This window comes from Terrapene carolina, unplaced genomic scaffold, assembly GCF_002925995.2.
Source record: "Terrapene carolina triunguis isolate 2854851 unplaced genomic scaffold, T_m_triunguis-2.0 Scaffold42, whole genome shotgun sequence".
NCBI lineage: Eukaryota > Metazoa > Chordata > Testudines > Emydidae > Terrapene > Terrapene triunguis.
This window is the reverse complement of record NW_020664393.1, coordinates 32,530,955-32,552,519: the sequence shown is the minus strand read 5'-3', so window position 1 is coordinate 32,552,519 and position 21,565 is coordinate 32,530,955. Positions and strand designations below refer to the sequence as shown.

Sequence of the window (21,565 nt, the reverse complement as noted above, 5' to 3'; positions counted from 1 at the left end):
AGTGGAGAACCACTGATGCATCTTGGTGCGATTGCACATGCTGCAGTTCTTCGGCTGATAGCCTAATAAGTGATACATCAGACTAGATATATTAATTGAATTCTGATCTGAATGTGATGAGTTGATTAATCATAAGCAGGTATTACATTTGTATTTAACATGAAGCAATATTTTGCTGCTGTTTCACATGTTGATAAGGCCTCAACTGGAGTATTGTGTCCAGTTCTGGGCACCACATTTCAGGAAAGATGTGGACAAATTGGAGAAACTCCAGAGAAGGGCAACAAAAATGATTAAATGTCTAGAAAACATGACCTATGAGGGAAGATTGAAAAAAATGGGTTTGTTTAGTCTGGGAAAGGGAAGACTGAGAGGGGACATAACAGTTTTCAAGTACATAAAAGATTATTACAAGGAGGAGGGTGAAAAATTGTTCTTGTTAAGCTTTGAGGATAGAACAAGAAGCAATGGGCTTAATTTGCAGCAAGGGAGGTTTAGGGTGGACATTAGGAAAAAATTCCTAACTGTGAGGGTGGTTAAGCACTGGAATAAATTGCCTAGGGTTGTTGTGGAATCTCCATCATTGGAGGTTTTTAAGAAAAGGTTAAACAGACACCTGTCATGAATGGTCTAGTTATTACTTAGTCCTGCCTTGACTGCAGGGGACTGGACTAGATGACCTATTGAGGTCCCTTCCAGTCCTACACTTCTGTGATTCTATGATTCTACACTTAACCCAGAGTGCAGTAGATCTAATTGTGCTATTTCTCGTTATGCAATCAGATTATAGGAATTAATGTAAATGCCATCATACCCCTAGTGACTCCCATTAGTCTTAACTCACACTATTGTGCCAGAGATTTGGAATGAAAATCAAAGGTAGGTAATGTCAGCACTTCTTCAGCTCTTTTCTTGTTAAGAGTCAATGAACTTCCATTTGTTTTGGGTGATGTCCACATTATAGACTCTGCTTAACAGTGACCCATGTCACTTCTTCTTTTCTTTGCTTGTTCTTTCTTGATATTTCCACTTGGATTCGTATATACACATAGATTACATATGGTTGTCATCTATATATATTATGACCAGTGAGACCTCAGTCCATGTTGCATATACTTGACTATTCATGGGACTGAGGATTTACTGGTCAGTTTTATTTTGCTTTTTAAACTAGAAATTCATTTTCCAGTTCAGCTCCAAAGTAGAAATTCTGCTGCAAAATCATAAGTTATCCACTTAACTGAAGTTTGCATTGATTTGAACCCAGAATGTCAAATGTGTTTATTGTAATAGTTCTAGTTTATTTATTTTTAATATATATGTGGTTACATTTTCTACCTTACATTGTTCATTTCTATTGTGGAATATTTAGCATTTTAAGACTGTAATAATTTTTTTTAAGCAGTTGGATATTTTTTGTCTTTAAAATGTTTCTTTTTCTTCCACTCCTTCCTGCTGTTACTATATTACATTTGGAGAAACAGTTTTCAGTCTATCAGGTTTTTCTTTTCTTGTAACAGTTTTACACATTTTATTACATTGATATAGTCTAAATAAAAGTTTGTTGGTGAAACTATAACGTTGTATTCATGTTCTGTTGAATTCACTGTGGTCCCTATTCTTTGAGGAGCTAAGCAATTACAGGAAATAGAAAGTACTCGGCACCTACCAGGCTTGCACCCTACTCTTAAACTATTTGGGTTTTTCAAAGAAGTCGATCTATCTGTGGAAAACACAGACCAACTTCCACTTACTAAATAACCCTGCTTTGTGGGTGAACAAACTAATCACCTTACACAAAAGTGCTGAGCTGTATTTACAAAGAATTAAACTCCCTGGGGCAGATCCTTCACTGTTGATATCATGGGGGTATTAGAGTAGAGACTTTGGCTGAGAGGCAATGTGGTATAGTGGACAGAGCACTTGGCTGTGATGCAGGAAACCTGGCTTCTATGCTTGGCTCTGCCAGTGTCCTGCTGTGACCTTGGGCAATTCATTTTATCTATCTTGGCCATTTAGACTGTAAGCATTTGGGGGCAGGGACTCTCCTACTATCAGTATGTATACAGTGCCTCAGCCCTGATCTTGGTTGGGGCCTCTAGGCCATACCATAATACTAGTAATAAATAATAATTCCAGCAGCACCTTAATTATTGTTAAGGTTGAGTTGTTTTGTTCTTAAAGCAGGGATTCAACCTTTTAGTTATGTAGTATGACAAATACAGTGTATTCTCTCCAAAGTTACATTTACTGAGTACTGAATGAATTTTTTTGAATACTTACAAGTAAATCTCTCAGAATAATTTTTTTAAATGGATCCTTTATGAAACTCAGCATTCAATGTCAGATATTTTTGTCCCAAAAGCTCACAGTTAGGCCACTATCTGACTACACAAGAGTGGCAGATACATGAAGCTTGAATACATTTTGTGCAATGGGTCATTTAAAAAAAAAAGGATTAATTGGCTTTTTTCCATTATTCATCATAACTTGAAGTTTCTCCTTCAGCAGAGGCAGAAGAAGTCTCTTTTGGAGCATCTCAAAATGGCTGCTCTCTCCCGTTGTTCTCAGTGGCACTAAGGCCACTGGCTGCCCCATCAAAGATGGCTGCTGCAGGAGAATGGAGTGGGATGCAGGAGGCAGGTGCTGTTTGGGGAAAGGTGTTATGGCAATTTCACAGTTAACTCCTCCTCCTCCTTTAAGGTCTTAACATCTTTTAAAATGTATTTCAAAATTTGCCAGGGAACGGCCAGCCGAACCTCCCATTGTTACTTATTCTTACATTCTTACAGATTCCCTATACTGGTCCAGTCTAACTCTTGGAATTTATAGGAATAGGTGCTCCACAACAGACATGTTACTAAGTACCACCACACACACACAGAGCACAGGCTATGGACCAGCTTGGGGCCATGAACCAATTTTTATTGTACTTTTCTACTTTTGTCCTTATTTTCTTCTGAAAGGTACATCCTAAATCTGCCATATTGCTGTTGTAACACCAAGAGCTATTGCAACAGCCACCAAAACTAGAGAGTTCCTCTCCTCCTATTGTGATCTGCTTCAACCACTGCAGTGGTAATATTTTCATAGTTAGACAATACAGTTCAAGTTAAGCATGTGCTTCAGTGCTGTGCTGGCTCTGCCACCACATCCTCTTGGTATGTGCCTGAAACAAGAAGTAACTGACTTTTCTGGAGGTGGGAAGGAGTTGTGGTTGCCATTGTTCTGGTAGGTATTAATTTCATTACTGCCCCACAGAGGAATTACTCAGAAATATGTTGCGCTTTAATGTACAGTCTCATCAAGTGAAAGTGTTTCAAGTACTTCTTTTTTTTCAGGATTTCCCTCCCCTCCTCCCCCACACACACTGATCTTGTTTGTATTTTCTGGGCAAAACTTATAGCTTAGTTGACTGATCCCCTACCCCTCCCCCCCCCATCATTTTTATTTCCTGTCCCAAAAATGTGAAGGGTTTGAGCATAAGCAAAAAAAAGTGAAGAACTAGAAGACATTAATATTTATGGCACCTGTACCCAGGTGTAGATTTTAAAATTATTAGGAAACTAATGGCAATGGGAGAAAAAAGCATTAAATCAGGACAGTTTCTCAAGAGAGGACACTTTAGAGAAGTTATATATTCCAAAACACACAAACTTTAATTTACATGATGGAGAGAAACAAAAATATCCACATTGCACATTTTTCTCTAGCAATAGAGTTGTAATAGAAAAGGGAAACAGGGATGTCTCTATGGGATAGACTCTACCTGAACTATTTCTTTTAACTGTAGTGTATATGACCATTCATACAAAAACATGCAAGGGGTTAAGAAACATTATTTATTTCTTCCTTTTGTACAACCAGAGATGTCACTTTAGACTTTTAAAATAAATAAATCTCAAACTCATTTATTTCTGGCTATTAAAATTCCCTTCACAGTGGCTTCTTGCCTTCTTAGTTTGATTTCACATAGAAGGACCTGAGATGGAGCAGGCTTCATATAAAAGTAGGGCCTCAACACAAATTGGAGACAAAAATGAAAACCGGCATTATGTATAGAGATTGTTGTACATGATGTACTCATGATAACCCAGTGATCACACATTTACAGAGATTTACAGCATACAAAGTATTCAGTGTGGCATGTTTTTACAGGAAGGGTCTGGCAGCCATGTTTGTGCAATTTAAATCACAGTGATTGGAGAAAGAGGCTTAATATACATTGTACAACACAAACACATGGTGAAATGAATGTAGCTGAGATGATCTGATTAGTTCAATTCAGCTCCATGGAATTTATTTTACAAATGTATCAAAAAAAAAAAGTAACAGCTACAACTGAGATATACAAACCATTCTGTTTTTTTTATTTAGTTGATGGGAGGGAAAGGAAGAGGGGGAAGAAGTGACTGGGAAAGGGCTTTATTTATTTTTAAAAGAAATTGGTTTAAGACAACTGCCTTGTTATCTCCAAGGGTCAAGAGAGAGCCAAAGGGTCTTGCCTGTGTAGTTTTGTAAGCACCATCATTCTAATTTTGGTTGCCTTTTTGTAAGAACGTACAAACAATGTGTTAAAGTATGTCCTGTTGAAGCCTTGGATGCTAGGTTTCTCCTCCTTATTTGGTAGGTTTCTCCTCCATTTTTTTTATTGTCAGCTGTACGTGCAGAGAGTAAACTGATACTAACATTTCACAGCACTTGCATTGCACTTTCATGGCCCTTTCACGTTCTTACCAGCTCTCTGTCCAGCTTGCACTGTGCAAGATGATGGCTCACAATATCCCGGAGGACCAGCAGGACCTGGAGGACCAGGTACTCCAGGCTGACCAGCCACTCCTGGTGGGCCTCGTTCACCATCACGACCTTCCCTTCCATAGCTGGGTTTGCCGGGTTCACCTGGAAGAATGGACATATATGTAAACAGAAGCACTACATGGCAGGTATAAAATGTGGATTGTTTTATTTAAAGTTTGGTTTTGTTCTTAAGTGACTGTGAAAATAGCTTTGTGGGGTTCCATGTTTACTCTGTGAATTCTGTATAAAATGTGTTCCCTTTACACATTAAAATATGTTTCTCTATTAGCCATTCCTCCAAACTCAACCTGAGCTTGGTTGGGTTCTCACATATTACAAGCAATAAAGTTTCCATAGGCCAAATTCTCCCCACAGTTACCTCTGTCCAGCTCCACGGCCATCAGTGGTGTTGCAGTGTTAATGATTAGAACCTAGTGAACAGTTCTGTTGATGATGCACAAGAAGGATACAATCCAGGCTGTTAACTCACTAGAACTAACAGGAGTAAGAAGCACTAACAAATTATGTTTTGTACTATAGTCAGATGTGACTCTCAATACACACAGGGAGCAGATCTGTTGAGTAGCAAGGTGCATTTTTATGTATTTCTCCTTAAATTGTCAATGAATTGATTAAATAATAAGCAATTTCTGTAAGTCTCTTCAAGTGGTACATTTATATTATATAAACTGAGGTTTTCAGACATCCCAGACATCTGTGTTTGCTAATAAGTGAAACTATTATCCCTGTTACACAGAGAAGGACATTCATTGGCTTATATCCATACATATACTCAGAAATGTGCTGGAGAGAGAATTTGTTATATTGAAAATTAATGTACCTCTTCATTTAACCACTAGAGGGCGGTTGTGTTACATTTCTGAGCATGAATCTGGGTTCTGGAATTCTGTGACACAACATGGCAATTAATGACCACAAAAGTAAAGGAGAACTGTAATTTGAAGCCCCAAAATTGTAAACAGAGGCTTTGAGGACTCCACTGTTGCTGATGGGTAAGATTCTTTCATTTTTGTGGTTGTCATTATGGGAATTGCATATATGACATTTTTTGATTTACACACACTGGTCCCAATCCTGATCCCATTGAAACCAATGGGAGTTTTGTCATTGACTTCAATGGTAACAGGATCAGGCCCAGGCCCATTTCTCTTACTATGATGATGATAATTCTTGTTCATGACAGTGTAACTGTTTATATACAATATAAAAATACAGACATACAGCTGATTCCTTAACAAATGCCTGCACTTGAATTTTTTCAAAATAATAATGTCAATTCCTCCCCCCCCCACCTCCATCTTCCCCCCTTATATATTCCTCTTATCACCTCCATACACCCCTGAATATTTACCTGGAAGACCTGTTGTTCCAGGTAAGCCTTTGGGTCCTCTGCCTGGAAATCCTCTCTCCCCCTTTTCACCAGCTTCACCTGAGGTAAATTAATGAAATGTCATTCACAGTCTGTGCAAAGCAGTTTTTTCTACCTCAAGGCATTTAACTATCAGGACAACTGACTCGAGAAGGGGAGTTTAGCAGAGGACTCACCTAGTGAGGTGCAGAGCAAGCATGTCTGAGTGATGGCCTGACTTACATTCTTTGCAACTTCTGCTGGTGAAAGAGAAAAGCTTCCAAGCTACACAGAGCTCTTCTTCAGGTCTGTGTAGTTCAAAAGCTTGTCCCTCTCATCCAGAGTTGCTGGTCCAATAAAAGACATTACCTCGCCCAGCTTGTCTAATATCCTGAGACCAACTCAACTACAACAACACTGCAAACAACAATGAATTATATTCTTGTAAAAATTCAATGTGGATTCAGCATATTACTATCCACAGCAGTTACACTCAAGGGCAGACACATTAAAAAAAATATTTTCCCTAAAATGACAATTGGATTATGCTATGTTTCATATAGTGCCACCCAATATAACTTGAGAGAGACTAGTCAAAAACAAAACATGAAGGACAAAACAGGCAAGCCATTTTGGGGGAAAGGCTGAAGTAGCTGGTGTAGGGGCCTTATTACGCTACATGAGCTGGACTACAAAGTACAATAGTTCTCAGGTGCTGGGTCCTGGTTTGTGCATGACTGCTTTGGATGTCATGGCTCCACATCCTAGGGCAGCAGAAAAAGAAGCCCATTCTTATTAGAATGTTCTCTGACATCCAAACTGGGTTTTATTAGGCACCTAAAAGAATAAGGAATGCAGCAGCCGGAGCCCCGGATCCTTTTAAATCGCGCCGGAGCCCCGGGCGGCGGGGGCCAGGCAGCACGGCTGGGCTGGCTGGGGGAGGCTGACCCCCCAGCCCCTCCCCTTCCACCTGAGGCCCCACCCCTTCTGGGGGCCAGAGTTGGCCCCGTACCGGTAAAAATTTATTATTACTTTCACCCCTGAGTGGGAGCTTTAAAATCTTTGCTACTTTGACCATCTGGATTAAATGCTGTCCACCCCATATAGAGTCACTGTAGATGTTTTCATCCTCTTTTGAAGAGGCCTATGCAATCCCTTGGCATTCTGAAGCAGATAGAAAGTTAGTAGTTTAACCCTTGAAGTATAAATCTAATAATGTTTGAGAAAGTTTAGAATAAAAACTAGAATGGTTTCTTTTCTTTTCATGGTCCTAACTCGCTACAGCCAGTATGGTGAGTTTGACTGAATAGCCAATTATCACTTAGTTAGAAAGGGCACAGCAGAAACTTCTTGGGAAGTCATTTGAGCTGATGCTGTTGAGATAGCACACATGTTTGAGTATCCATTGAGGATGCCGAATGTGTGCTACAGGAGGAAGCTGCTATCTCTAAATTTCAGAGAAGATTACAGCTGCCCACGCCACTTGGAAACTAACCCTGTCCTGGTAATTACAGCATCAGGGAGCCTTGATGTCACGTTACCCATATATATTTTAGTACTCCAAACTACTGCAAACTTTGGAATAGTGTTTACTGCCAGTTATAGACACACGCCTCTCCTCTTTGCACTAAACTCCTTGAGTGTATCATTTACAGCTGCACCCTCTGATAATTTTCCTCCAGTTTTCTTTCTGACCTGCTTCAAAGTGGCTTTCGACTGCATTTCCATTTCTGGCTTCCTTCATTCCACCAAAGTTGCTCTCACTAAAGACCTCCTCCCTCAGACTCAATCGTCTCAACCCTTGACACAGCTGATCACTCCTCACACACTCTCCTTCCAGATTTCCATTGCATTGTGCTCTCACCTCTCTGACTATTCTTTTAGCGTGCTCTTCCATGGCTCCATAGTACTTGGCGACCCTGCTTGGACCTCATTTCTTTTCTCTTTTGACTCTCTTCCTGGGTGACCTCTTCCAATCCCATGGGTTCACCTCTCTGCAAATAGCTCCCAGCTATACCTTCCCAGTCCTCACTTTTCCCCCTGCATTCAGGACCTCGTCTTTGTATATCTCTATAAACTCTCGTTTACCACTATGCATTCAGATGGTAACACCGATTCTCAGAGCAGGAACCTGTTATTTGTTTGGCACAGTTTGCCTGCTGCAGAACACCATGTACCCTTTTGGCATTTATTAATAAAATAGTGCTAGAAGGCAGGGATTATCACGTTCAGAGCCGTACTGTGTATTTAGTTCAGCTCAACGGCAGCATGTAATTCTTCTGCAGAATCATTTTTTCCTTGACAGCAGTTAAAAACTCTTTCCATCTTCCAAAGCCAAAGCACTTAGTATTTATCTGTGTTTCTAAGGCATTGATCATCTTGGTGTCTAGGTGCCAAAGTAGATACAGACTGAAATGTCTCAGATAGCTCCCCTTAACAAACATCATCAAAATGCTCCTGCAATTCCAGTTGTTTAGGTTGAACTGAAGCCTCTGCAGCAGCTTTCCCTGAACTTATCTCACTTTCCTACCCTAGTTCTCTTGCATTCAAGTGCAGAAAAATTACCTGACTGTTACATGCAAAGAAACCTTTCCGTAAGGGTTGGTCCAAAGCACAATTACTGACAAATGTACACAATTTCAGGTGATGGCTGTTTTACAGCCTAAAAAACACTCTTTACTAGAAAAACCCTTGCATGGGATAGGACATATACTACCATTGAGGTATTTAGAAATGCACCCACAAATTTACCAGAGGGTAACATGGAATCATGGCGTTATGGGAAGTTGCTTTTTCTAGTTGCTGTTTTTCATTTATTGGTTGTGCTTAAACTTTTTTTTCTTGTATTTTATAACAACATTTTTGGCCAAGTAAAGAGTGTTCAGTATGTGAACCTTTGTGCCTCTATTTTTTTTCTGCTTTGTAAGAAGAGAATGTGGGTGAGACTACATTATATATTCATAGATTCCTAGGCCAGAAGGGACCACTGTGATCATCTTGTCTGACCTCCTATATAACACAGGCCATAGAATTTCCTGAAAATAATTCCTTGAGCCATTCCTACATTAATGTAGCTGCAGATCTCTAGCACCACTGTAATTAAAGTTTGTGTTTTCCTTGTATACTGTACCTCTCATCAGGGTTTTATATGATTTTGCTTTTGACAAAAACTAACACTCCAATCCTGTTACCCAGAGGGTTTTACAAGGGAAGAGAATTTTTAAAAGGATACTGTTGCTGCCCTTATTCAAGAAGGAGAAGAAAAAAAACCCACTGCTGGCTGGAAATAGAAATAAGTACTTTAGTTTTGCAGAAAATTTCCCCCAACCATCCTCTGAAGGCAAAACCCCCTGTCAGTCAGGAACAAAAAATTATTAATTTAGATTAAATAAAGATTTTTAATACATTGGGTAAGCCAATTCCTTAACACAGATTTCACCCTTTCAAAGGATCAATAGATTTTGCAATGTACAGTGCAATGGTGCTGAATTTAGAATTTGGTTATTATAGGAAAACAGTAAGGAAGATTTGTCCATCGATTGTAAACTAAGAGATCTGATGGATTTAAAATGATTGCTGATACTACCGTAAAGTTTAATGAATAAGTGATGTTTGTTGATGAAACATGGCTGGTTTTACATTCAGAGGGAGTATCAGAAGACAAAGAGCACCATCTGTGTGAGCTGCAGGATGAACATACTGGAGGCATGGTAAAAACTAAGCAGATGTAAAGTGACTAGGTAAATAAAAGAGAGAAGACTGTAAGGCCCTGTCTTCACTAGGGGGGAAAATGTATTTTCCTGCTAGTTCTTCCTCCTACTGTTTATCTCAACTTACTAATGTATGAAAGGCCAAGCTGCCTTGTCCATCCTAGGATTTTACCATGTATTAGTTACCACTGGTGTGGACACACCCCAAGTGGGGGGAAGCGATATAGTAAATGGGTGTGAGGAGGGTTCTAAGGATTAACTAGGAGGCAAGACCCTGCCATTTATTCATGATGGCCCCAATTCAGAAGTCCATCCCTGATCAGCACAGCAGTTAAGCATGTGGTTAAGTGACTGGATCACTAGGGTTGGATTTAAGACCAAATGCTTTGCTGAACTGAGGCTTATGTGATCTTAGGCAAGTCATTTTGGGCCAGAGATCTAAAGGTATTTAGGTGCATAGTGGGATTTTCAGAACCACTTGAGCATCTGGGTGTTAGGTGTTAGGCACCTAAATACCTTTAAAAATTTGGCCCTTAGTCCCTCAGCCCCTTATCTTTCTATGCCTCAGAGGGTTTGTCTACACTGCAAAATACCACCAGCAGCAAATCTGGGAGGCCGGGTATACAGCCTGGGGCTCACGCTATGGCACTAAAAATAGCAATGAGATGTTCCCAGTTGGACTCTGAAATATAGTGAGGAGGGTGGGTCTCAGAGCCTGAGCTCAAGCCCAAGTGGGAACATATTCACTGCTATTTTTAGTGCCATATCTTGAGCCCCATGAGCCAGACTCCGTAAACCTGGGCTCAGAGATTTGTTGCCACAGGGGGCTTTTTTGCAGTCTAGATGTGCCCAGAGACACTAGAACTCAAGGCTTAGCAGGTTAAAGTAAACAATAAGGAAAGAAAAATTAGAGACTTAAATTCAGACACTTTGCCGGCAGAGAAAGGAGGTTAAAGTATTAATCCTAAAATCAAAGTGCTCAAAGCTTTACGACCCAGATAACTCATGAGGCCATACTCTGTGTTGATTAAATTAGTTCCTTGGAAGGTCAACATCACTTCAGTGTGATTTGATTCCATATTATAAGTAAGTCACCTTACCAAAAAGCAGGCAGCATTTATGCTTCACAAATTAAAAAGCCTATTACAGCTTCTCTTACCTTTTGGACCTTTAAAACCAATCTCACCAGGAGGACCTTTAAGACCTGGCAAACCACGGGATCCAATCTGTCCGGGGAAGCCGTTTTCACCAGGAGGCCCGGGAGCACCTGGTGGTCCAGGTCGACCTGGGAGACCTGTAGCACCAGATTCAGGCCTCCTAAGGCTGGCTGCTAGCTGAGCAAGTTGTTCTGTAAGAAAGAAACAGGAAGGGAGAAATTAAGAGACAGACCCTAAATTAGTTGAGCACTAAGTGGCTTTCCCAAGAGTGTAAAGAGCATTTTGTATTTGATTGTCACTAAGGAAAAGGATAGCTGACATACAACAAATACTGTACCATGGAAGCTGTTAGAGAAGGATGATGCACATGACATCACACAATGTTTCTACAGGGCATTTTCCATAAGCCATGACATAGGAGGCTTCTGTGAGCCAGTGCTGTCAATAGCAAGCTGCTTACTATATACGTATCCTACAAAGTAGTGTCTTGTGCTTTTTGAACCTCACGCTCGAAACATTTTGTGGCTGTGAGAATCTAAAATGATCTAAATAAATTATATACATTGTAAAATGTCTATATGTAAAATTAATTAAATAGAAAATAAGAGTGCCTCTTTAAAGGGTGGGTGGGTTTCAATTTTACTGTAGTTAATGTTAGGATCTGGCCTCAAAAGAAAGGGCATATAAAGAATACCAAAATAAGGAAGAAATATATCATCCTGCATATAATGCTAAGTCAAGACATGGCTCATGAGGTAATTAAAGAGAGCAGCTCCTAAACCCACATTTTCAGGGGGAAATACTCAAATTTGCACTTAATTTGCCATGACAATGTGCATAAATTCAATTTGTAAGTGTGCATGAATTTTTCTGCATGTTTCAAATGGTTACTTGTCTCATTAAAGTCAATGGCAAAGCTCTTTTGATTGTTATAGAAGTAGGATCAGTTCCTCAACATTCCTTAGAATGGCCTCCACAGACTACTTCCTCGTCCTCCTTTTCTTTCAAGCCACTGCCATACTCATTCTAGTGGCAGTGGTCCCCTTTTCAGACTATTCAGTTCTCTTCTTCCGTCCAGAGATCCTCGCCTACATTTAAAAGCCATTCCTAGGCACAGTCAGTCCCAATTTTGTGACAGACAGTCTGTTTTTCTTGGCTAAACACTCTTCTCAACAGGAAAGGAACACAGAGATCCTAGAATGTGTAAGCACATGATTCCAGTAGGGACAGGAAGGTACTACAGTATTGGGAGCCTGGGGACAGCTGCATAGAAGGCAGGATACAATATGTAGGTGAGAGAGACATTTGGAGCGTGAAGAGCTGGGCTTCAGGCAGTTGTCTTTAAACAAGGTGGGTTTCAGGAGCAATGTAGTTTGGATATGAATATTTGAAAGGTTTGAGTGTTGTTTGGAGAGGTCTGAATGGGTACAATGGGACAATACAGATTTTTCCAGATCATTTTATTCATCACTAGCTGTGATGCCTGTAAGTATATTCCTCAAGTTCTAGGGCTGATCTCATTATAAGCCTCTTCCATGGCCCTGTATTTTCTACCTTTCAAGAGAACACTTCTTTTAGAAAGGTCCTTTAATACTGGTAACGGACAGATCAAAATATTGTGTTGCTAGAGCAATCAAATCTGAAATGAAATAAGATAATACCCTGTTGGGCAGTTTCAAAAAAAACTGTTGAGAATTTTCAAATTAAATAATAAAGAACAATGATGTCATCCCGGTAAATGATAGCCTAATTTCCAAAGGGCATCTTCTATTCTATGGCAGACATCTAAAAATCTCTTTGATGCTTCAAGGACGGTATAAATGTTTAGACTCAAATCCCACCAAACAAATAGAGTTAGGGGATTGAATATTTGCCCATGATTTTCACTTTGACATGTCACTTAATCCTATAAGTCCCCTACCATCTCTCTACATTTATATATATATATATTGCAAGTGGATGGCTGAATGTTATAATTTAACAGTGAACAAGTACCAATGGCAAATCACATTTTCAGTGCAGGCAGTTACCATCATATTTAAAGCACAGTGATTTCAGATTATGCAAAGTTTACTTTTTTTTTTTTCATAAAAACACTTTCCAGTCTTCAGTTACCATAGTAATAGCAGGGAACTGCAGGGAACTCTCTGCACAAAAGAACTGGCAATTCAATGGGCTGCAAAGGACTGTTTGATAGATAAGAGATGTTCATTTTTCTGTAATATGGGTGGGATTGGCTGTCTCAGGTCCTCAAGCAGAGGCAACCCTCTCTGTATCCATCTCCCTTTTCTGTACAAAAGTAGGAAGGCTCAGACAACCCCTTGGCACAGTTGCTCCCACCTGCAGAGGACACTCTGTGGGTCCTGAAACCTTGATAGGGAAAGCTGGGGCCTAGGCAGTAGTTGGTATGAGGGGATAAACATTGTCCCCTCCCAGATGTAAGGAGAGTCTACAAAAAAGATAATACAGGCTTTGGGGCAGCCATGGCAGATGGTCTATGCAGTTGGCTACAAGGCTCTGCAGGGATCTGTGCCTGCTCCACAGGGGAGGGCAGAGATAGTAACCCCTTCCCCAATGGGACCATAGTGGAGGAAATCTGTGAGGGAATCATGATAGTGATTTCTCCTGGGGTGCAGGGGTTCCCATGAGAGGCTGTTCTCCAGCTCTTGTTCTAAAATTCTTACCAATCAATATCCATTGTGGATAGAGAGCTGGATCCTCTCCTAAGCTCTGGCTGCTTAAATAGCTGCCTGGGGATTCCCATTGTGTAAGTGGGATCCGCAGGACATGTAGAGTCAGCATAGTAGCTCTAACCCACCTCTCTTCCCCGGACTGGGGTGGGGGGATGGCATATCTGAGGAAAGGGAGAGTGTCTGAAGCACTGCTCTGCTCTGGCTATCCTTGGCTGATGGAAAAGTTCCATGGAGCTGTGAGCATCCGGGAGCAGGTCAGAGCAGCTCTGAGGCTGCTCTTATGCTGGGAGTGGGACCAGCCTCTAGTCAGCCGCAGAATCAGGTTAGCGTAAAGGTGGTTTAAAGCTGTCTTTCCTCCCCACCTCCACATTCGGGTCCTACACTGTTAGACTGCAGCATCTGGCCCACAATGATGGTTTTTTTTCAAACCACAGTTTAATCCACTCTCCAATTTAATAAATAGAGATGCAAATTCCTGACATATAAACAGGTTTGGCAGAATTTGATTTTTATTTTCTTTATAACTTTGATGGATAATATCACTGGTTATTTTAATGTGGGTTTTTTTTCTATTTTTCTCAATTTAGATTTTCACAGTTGTGCAAATTATGGGATATAAGAATTTTTTATCTATTTAAATTTTCACATTTGCAGGAACTTATGAAAGGGTCTGTTATATTAGTTTTGATGGAATATATGGACCAAAGGTGTTAACATTATTTAGTTACTGTCTAACATTAAACAATGTAAACAAGGTTCAGGGTTTGATGCACAGAAACTTTAGCTTGCTTAGTACTATGGAAAACACACCATTTTTTAAACCTTTTATTAAAGATACAAAGAAGAAGGAAAAACAGTTAAAGTATTTGACATGTAAAAGTATCAAGTAAGGCTTTTATTTTAACAACATTCCTTGTTCCCTTTCCCTTTAGCTGGAAGGAGTTTCAGAAGGAAAAACCTTCTTATTTGACAGTCTCTTGGACGGTATCCAAGATGGTAGTAACTGGTTTTTGGGTAAAAGAAGAAATTAGTTGAGATGAGCAAGAGCTGCTGCTGCTGTTCAAGTCTGATTCTGTTTTATTCTAGGTGGTGTCTGGGATTTAGCTGGAGCCAGTAGAGGTGGTGATGTTATTTGGGTTCCTTTTTTTGGCCTGGTTTGGGTAGGGAGTTTTTCAGGATTAGAATGACGAAGGCCTAGGGTTCCAAGAGATGGTAGGGTGGCAGAAATGATGGTGAAGCTTGCTTCAATAGTTTCCATCTGTTTTTACATCTTTTTTACCGCAAAGTCTCTTTTTTTAAAGACCCAAAAAACGCAGTGATGGGTAGAATAGCCCATCCCCTCATTTTGTTTACCAATTAGGCCTAATATATGACATACCAATTATTAATTTCTGGTATTATATGTTTTGTTTTTACTAAGTATGATTTTAACATAGTATTTGAACCATATTAGTAGGCCCTTTTGTTAGAGTTAATTCGGTCTTTCTTCTTTTCATCCCTTTTTTCATTAACATTTGTTATTACAGGTTATTATGACATTTTATGAACTTTTACATACTTTTACAGTTGAGCTTACAATTAGGGTAAATTTTTAGGCCTAATTATTGCAACAAGTCATATAATAATTATGTAATAACAAGAGGTGGTGACATTCAAAAAGTTAAAGTTTTATAACCATTAAAACACACTATCCGCATCACATGTCACATATACCAAGTAAATATTCTTAAATCAAACTCCAATAAGTTCTCAAGCAGCATTTTTTTGAATTTTGCCTATCTGTAAATTTCGATTATTAGCAGTGGAAATATTTTTGGTGGTTTGTGGGTGTACAGTGAAATTGACACTTACTGATAAAAAACAAATCTAATGCTTCCAAGTGTACATATAAATGCAAACTCTCCCCTCAGTGATGACAGTAATTAGCTTGATGTAAACCCCAAGACAGGCAGAGTTATACCAGAGAACTCCATAGGGCTGCATGGGTTTCGGGGGCGAGGGGGCAGGATTTGACTCTACAAATATAATTTTACATTGTTTTGGACACAATGAGCCTATTTGGCAATTGTTTTGTTTCTAAAACAACGGGGGCCCAATACTGCTGGACTTAGTCCACAATTATTTGCATGAAAACAGTCTCTGCTTGATAAAGCCCCGAATTCTGCCTCCATTTAGTCCCTGCATTGGTCAATGGTATTGCACAGGGTGTAAGTGAGGGGAATGTTTCTTTTATTGGTTATTTTCATTGGAAAGCATTCAATCCAAGAAAGAGTACAATGAACTAATCCAAATTCTACTTTCTTTACTCCAGGGAGATCAAACTCATTCTGTATATGGGAACAAGTTCAATTTTTAATAAATGTTACAGCTTTAGAAGCACCCTTAGTCCACAGCTGAGCTCTGAAGACAGTACAGAGTTTGCATAAAGATCAAGGGCACAGGATGGCCTTTGTGTAATAATTATATATTATCACAATTGTTTTCTCTTTGCTCAATAGCTTTTGTGACAGTTAATATCACTTAGTGGAAAAATGGGCTCAACTTTAGGACCACTATTATTTCTGGTATTTATTTCTCTTCCTTCCCTTTCTCTATCCCTCTCCTTTGTCACCTCTTTTCTTCCCTTTGCATTTTCTTCCTTGCGGCAATTCCTGCTTTCCTATGTGCTGTACTCCCACCCCTCCCTTATTCTTTCTGCTAAAATGATCAGCAATCAAATAGTTAATGGTGACATTTAAAATGTCATCATCAGACACCCCCCTAAAATAAATGGAACAGGAGTGATTGTTCCAGGTTCTCTGTGGACTCTGGGTTAAACTTGCTTCACACTGGAAGATTATCTTTGCAAGTAGGAGGGCTAGAAACTTACTTTTTTAAAAAAAATCAAAGCTTAGATTCTGCAGAATCTGAATACGTCAAATGGATCACACTAATACATCAAGGAGGCTGGATCCAACCAGCGGACTGGTGTTTGACACCCCTGCTTTAAATGCACAAGAAAGATTAAACATTGCAATTATTTACCTTGCATGACTCTCATGCAGACCTGTTTAATGTGCTGATCTGTTGGCTCTCTACCCTGGGATAAAAATATTTAATAGCAGTTAATATACAGTAGTTATTTATAAAATGAGAATGTAATTAAGACGCTGGCTGGCTGATGATAAAAGTTCCAGCCCTTCAACCTTACACATATGACTAGTCCCATTGAAGTCAACGGGAGTATCAGTGTATGGACCACTTTTGTGATCTTGATACACACACATACCACAGGAATGCATGCAGTATAAGAACATGAATAGAAAAAGTCAGGCTGCAGACTGAGTACCATAGGTTCCAGCTATTCAGATATGTGACATTACTACATTGTAGCCAATTGTCACATGAATCATAGTAATATGGGGCTGGAAGGGACTTTGGGAAGACAAGTCCATCCCCTGCACTAGGGCAGGACCAGATAAACCTAGACCATCCCTGACAAGTGTCTGTCCAATTTTAAAACCTCCAATGATGGGAATTCCACTATCTCCCTTAGAAGCGTGATCCAGAAATTAACTTCCCTTAGAGTTAGAAAGTTTTCCTAATATCTAACCTAAATCTCCCTTGCTTCAGATTAAGCCCATTACTTCTTGTCCTACCTTCAATGGACATGGAGAACAATTGATCACAGTCCTCTTTATTACAGCCCTTAACATATTTGAAGACTTATCAGATTCCCTCTCCCCCGGTCCTCTTTTCTCAAAACTAAATATGCCCAATTTGTTTTAACCTTTCTTCACAGGCCAGATTTTCTAAATTTTATCAATTTTGTTGCTGTCTTTTGGATTCTCTCCAGTTTGTCCACATCTCTCTTAAATGTGGAGCCCAGAACTGGAGATAGCACTCCACCTGATGCTTCACCAGTCCCAAGTAGATTGGGACAATTACCTCCCATGTCTTACATATGACCCTCCTGTTAATACACCCCAGAATATTAGCCTTTTTCATAACCGCATCACACTGTTGACTCATATTCAATTTGTGATCCACTATAGCCCCCAGATTCTTTTCAGTAGCACTACCACCTATAAAGGAATAATGTATTCCAGAATGTGTGGGGTGTTTGAAGTCACCTGGGCTTCATGCGCATGTCCCCAAACCACCAGCAGCAAACACATCTCCATTATAACTACATACCTTGTTGTATGTGGTGTTTGAGAGACAGAAAAATCTGTGTAACATAAAAATAGCACTTACTGCTGGACCCTGGCTGCCAGGCAGACCTGGAGCACCTTGTTCACCTTGCAAACCGCGAGGTCCAGGTGAGCCTCGTAGCCCTTCTATGCCAGGCAGTCCACGACTTCCTTCAGGTCCACGAAGGCCAGGCTCACCAGGGTTACCAACCTACAAATGAGAGACAGTGACTTTGTATGACTGCATTTTTGCAATACAAGCCATACACTATGTTTCTGCAGGAACAGATATGCCGTGTGCAGTGCCTACGCTTTCACATTGCTTACTATGAAAGATGATGGCCACCTCTGTCAAATTCTGTTGGCTATTGTTTGACTCTTTGTTTTTGTTAAAGAAAAATATCCTTTCTGTTACAAAGGGAATAGCATGAGGGAAGGGATGCACTAAAATCCAGAATAAAAGAAGGGTTGGTTAGTGGATTATAAAACTTTCTATTATACATATCAGCCCACATTATTTTAAGAGCTGGATGCTCCTCTGTGCAGGGTGAACCTGCATAGGGAAGTTGAAACTCTATGGGTAAAATCCTGGCCCCATTGAAGTCAATGGCAAAACTCCTTTTGACCCCAATAGGACTAGGATTTTACCACTTGTGTTTAAACTCTCATATAATTTTTTTCTGATTCTTCCTTCACAGATCGGGGTGGATCTTCAGAGACAAGGGGCTTGTGCATGGAGACATTAGGCCTTCACATTGTCACTTGTTTCCCCAAGCGTCTTGCCTCCAATGGGATCCCTTCACCTGCATCTGTCCCTAGAACAGCAGAAAGGAGGTAAGCATTGTAACTTACTGAAGACTTTCTCTGCAGTAACTGGCACCACATTCCTCCATAGGAAGGAAAATCCCACAGAGAGCTCTCATCCCTTCCTACCCCGTGGACTCCCAAGGAGGAGCCTCTGCAGTGTCAGGGAAGGAAGGGGAACGTACCATTGTGCTGGCACTGCCCTTTCTGCGGTAGCCAAGCTCAGCTTGGTGAGTACAGGCTACTGTAGTAGGGTCCTGTGAAACCCACATGTAAGGATGAAAAGTCCCCAGACTAGCCACACTGCACAAAAAGACAAGTAATGTGCCTTTTAGGAGGGGAGCGTTCAATCATCCAAGGATTTGTTCTCTTTGTGCCAGGGCAGAGCCACTGAAGCAAGCACACATGGTGTTCTGAGGACTTCAGCATCTTCATCTGGGGGAACAATTATTTCCCCTGACAATGCAGCCCATAAACTGATTGGAAAGAGATACTTGTAAAACAAGCCCTTTTCTGCCACTTGACAGGCCCAGGTAGTCACCTCCACAATGCTATATTACTTATTCAGAGTCCCTGAAGCAGAACTAATTTTTTTATTAAGCCTTTGCACAAATCCTATAATATTAAATATTTAAAAGTAGCCTATGAACCAAAAAGGCCATAAACTAAGGCAGATTGAAGCATCCCATTTTGTAATCTATAAATATAAATATTAGATATGCTGAAGAAAGGTAATCAAAGTGCATTTAAGCTGCAGCCTCATGACCATAAGGAAGAAGCTTTACTGAAATCTTTTAGCTTTTCAAAGAAACAGAAATTAAGCAGTTGGTGTTAATGGCCACAGCTCTTTACACTCACTGAATGAAAAGGTGCAAGGATCTTGCAATAGCCATCTTTGCAGCAAAGTAAAAGCTGCATTTGTTTAATAAGAAAGTCTGGCTTGCAAGTCTGTCAGGGGTCTTGCATTCTTCCATCTCAGCCACCTGAGCTGTAGGAAGGCAATAGGCATTTGCCTGAAATTTTTTCTTCTGATCACATGGGGCTGCTGTGGTGTCTGCTGATCAGGCAACCAAGTGCTTCCTGGCTTGTTGCTCCCTCTGCTGAGCACAGCCAGAAAGGAGCAGTGAGAAGAGGAGGAAGTGGCAGCACAAGGACAAAGTGAGGGACCCAGCACTGGCTCCTGCATCCTCCTGCAGCTGCAACAGCCTCCCCCATCACGTTGCCCCAGCTAACTGCTCCTAAGCAACCACCAGCAGCTAACTAACTCTAGCTGCCCCAGCAGTCACCTATCCAGCTACCCAACACAACCTTCCCGTGTGTGGGGTCTCAGCCTGGGCTCCATCCCAAACTCAAAGATTTATACAGCCATTTTTAGCCCTAGGGCTAGAGCCCCTTGAGCCCAGGTCAGCTGACCTAGGCCAGCCGCAGCCATACCATGCATTGTTTACTGCAGTGTAGATGTACCCTCTGTGTCTCAGAGAACCATATATGAGCCTAGATCAGTCGATGCTTGCAGAGTGGTAGGGATGGGACCAGAAGAGTTGCTTTCTATGCCTTTTTAAATAGGTTACTAGAGTCCACAGTGACATAACCATCATATAGCCTTACCTGAAGAGTTCTGTATTCCTGAATTTAGTGGTGAATAATAAACCATTCCACTGACACGGATTAATCAGCATCCATTTTAGGTATGCATATAAGACATTTTTTTGATGCACAACTTTTAAAAGTATATTCATATTCAAATTTCAGGCCAAGTTCTGCCCTAATTCATACCATGTGCAATCCCACTGGAAGAGGGGCCCCAGAAGCTACCCCTAGTAACAAGACAACTGACTTCCCCACCCTGTCTGACCTCCCTCTCTTTTCCAGATGCCTAATACTCCTCTAATGACAAAAGTTCTGACTGCCTTCCAGCTGCTAATCCCTGCAGACCCATCGCCTGGCAACTGCAACAGCATAAGTATGTGCTATCAGCTAATATGAAATTCTGCATAAACATGATATTCTCTGACAGTATGGAACTGGGGGAAAGTTTTGATGGATTTTTTTTTGTAGTGTAGTGAAGTACATATGAATATGCAGGCTCCAGTCTTGCAAACACTTACATATTTGCTAAACTGAATGCACATGAATCAATTGGACTGCTCATATGCTCAGAGTTAAGCATGTGTGTAAATGTTTGCAGGATTAGGGCCTCAGACCCTGATTCTAAAATTTGCTGTACACAGTCAGCTAGGGTTACCATATTTCCACAAGCAAAAAAGAGGACACTGGGGGGGGGGGGGGGGGGGGAGCCCCCCTCTAGCCCCGCCCCTGCCCCCATCCACTCCCTCCCACTTCCTCCCCCCTGATTGCCCCCCTCAGAACCCCCAACCCCCCCCGCTCCTTGTCCCCTGACTGCCCCCTCCTGGGACCCCTGCCACTAACTGCCCCCTAGGACCTCACCCCCTATCTAAGCCGTACTGCTTCTTGTCCCCTGACTGCCCCCTCCTGAGAACCCCCTACAACCCTACCTGTCCCCTGACTGCCCCGACCTTTATCCACACCCCCACCCCATATTCACACCCCCGCCCCCAGACAGACCCCCGGGGACTCCCATGCCCTATCCAACTGCTCCCCGCCCCCTGACAGGACCCCCAGAACTCCTGACCCATCCAACCCCCTCTGCTACCTGCCTGCCTCGACCCCTCTCCACACCCCTGCCCCCCTGACAGCCCCCCCAGAACCCCAGACCCATCTAACCCCCCCGCTCCCTGTCCCTGACTGTCCCAACCCCTCTCCACACCCCTGCCCCCCTGACAGCCCCCCCGGAACCCCTGACCCATCTAACCCCCCGCTCCCTGTCCCTGACTGTCCCAAC

The 21,565-nt window shown here is 41.3% G+C and overlaps 1 protein-coding gene across 1 annotated transcript in view; it reads right to left on the bottom strand.

Annotated features, from left to right (window-relative positions):
• Positions 1-3,636: 3,636 nt before the first annotated feature.
• COL9A1 (collagen type IX alpha 1 chain) overlaps positions 3,637-21,565 on the bottom strand; it is a 96,510-nt gene continuing 78,581 nt past the window's right edge. Inside the window, exons 33-37 of the mRNA XM_026656253.2 lie at positions 17,963-18,109; positions 16,751-16,805; positions 11,036-11,224; positions 6,170-6,247; positions 3,637-4,899 (exon numbers count right to left, since the gene is read on the bottom strand). Coding sequence (XP_026512038.1) covers positions 4,715-4,899; positions 6,170-6,247; positions 11,036-11,224; positions 16,751-16,805; positions 17,963-18,109 — 654 coding nt within the window. The 3' untranslated portion in view covers positions 3,637-4,714. The remainder of the gene's footprint in view (positions 4,900-6,169; positions 6,248-11,035; positions 11,225-16,750; positions 16,806-17,962; positions 18,110-21,565) is intronic.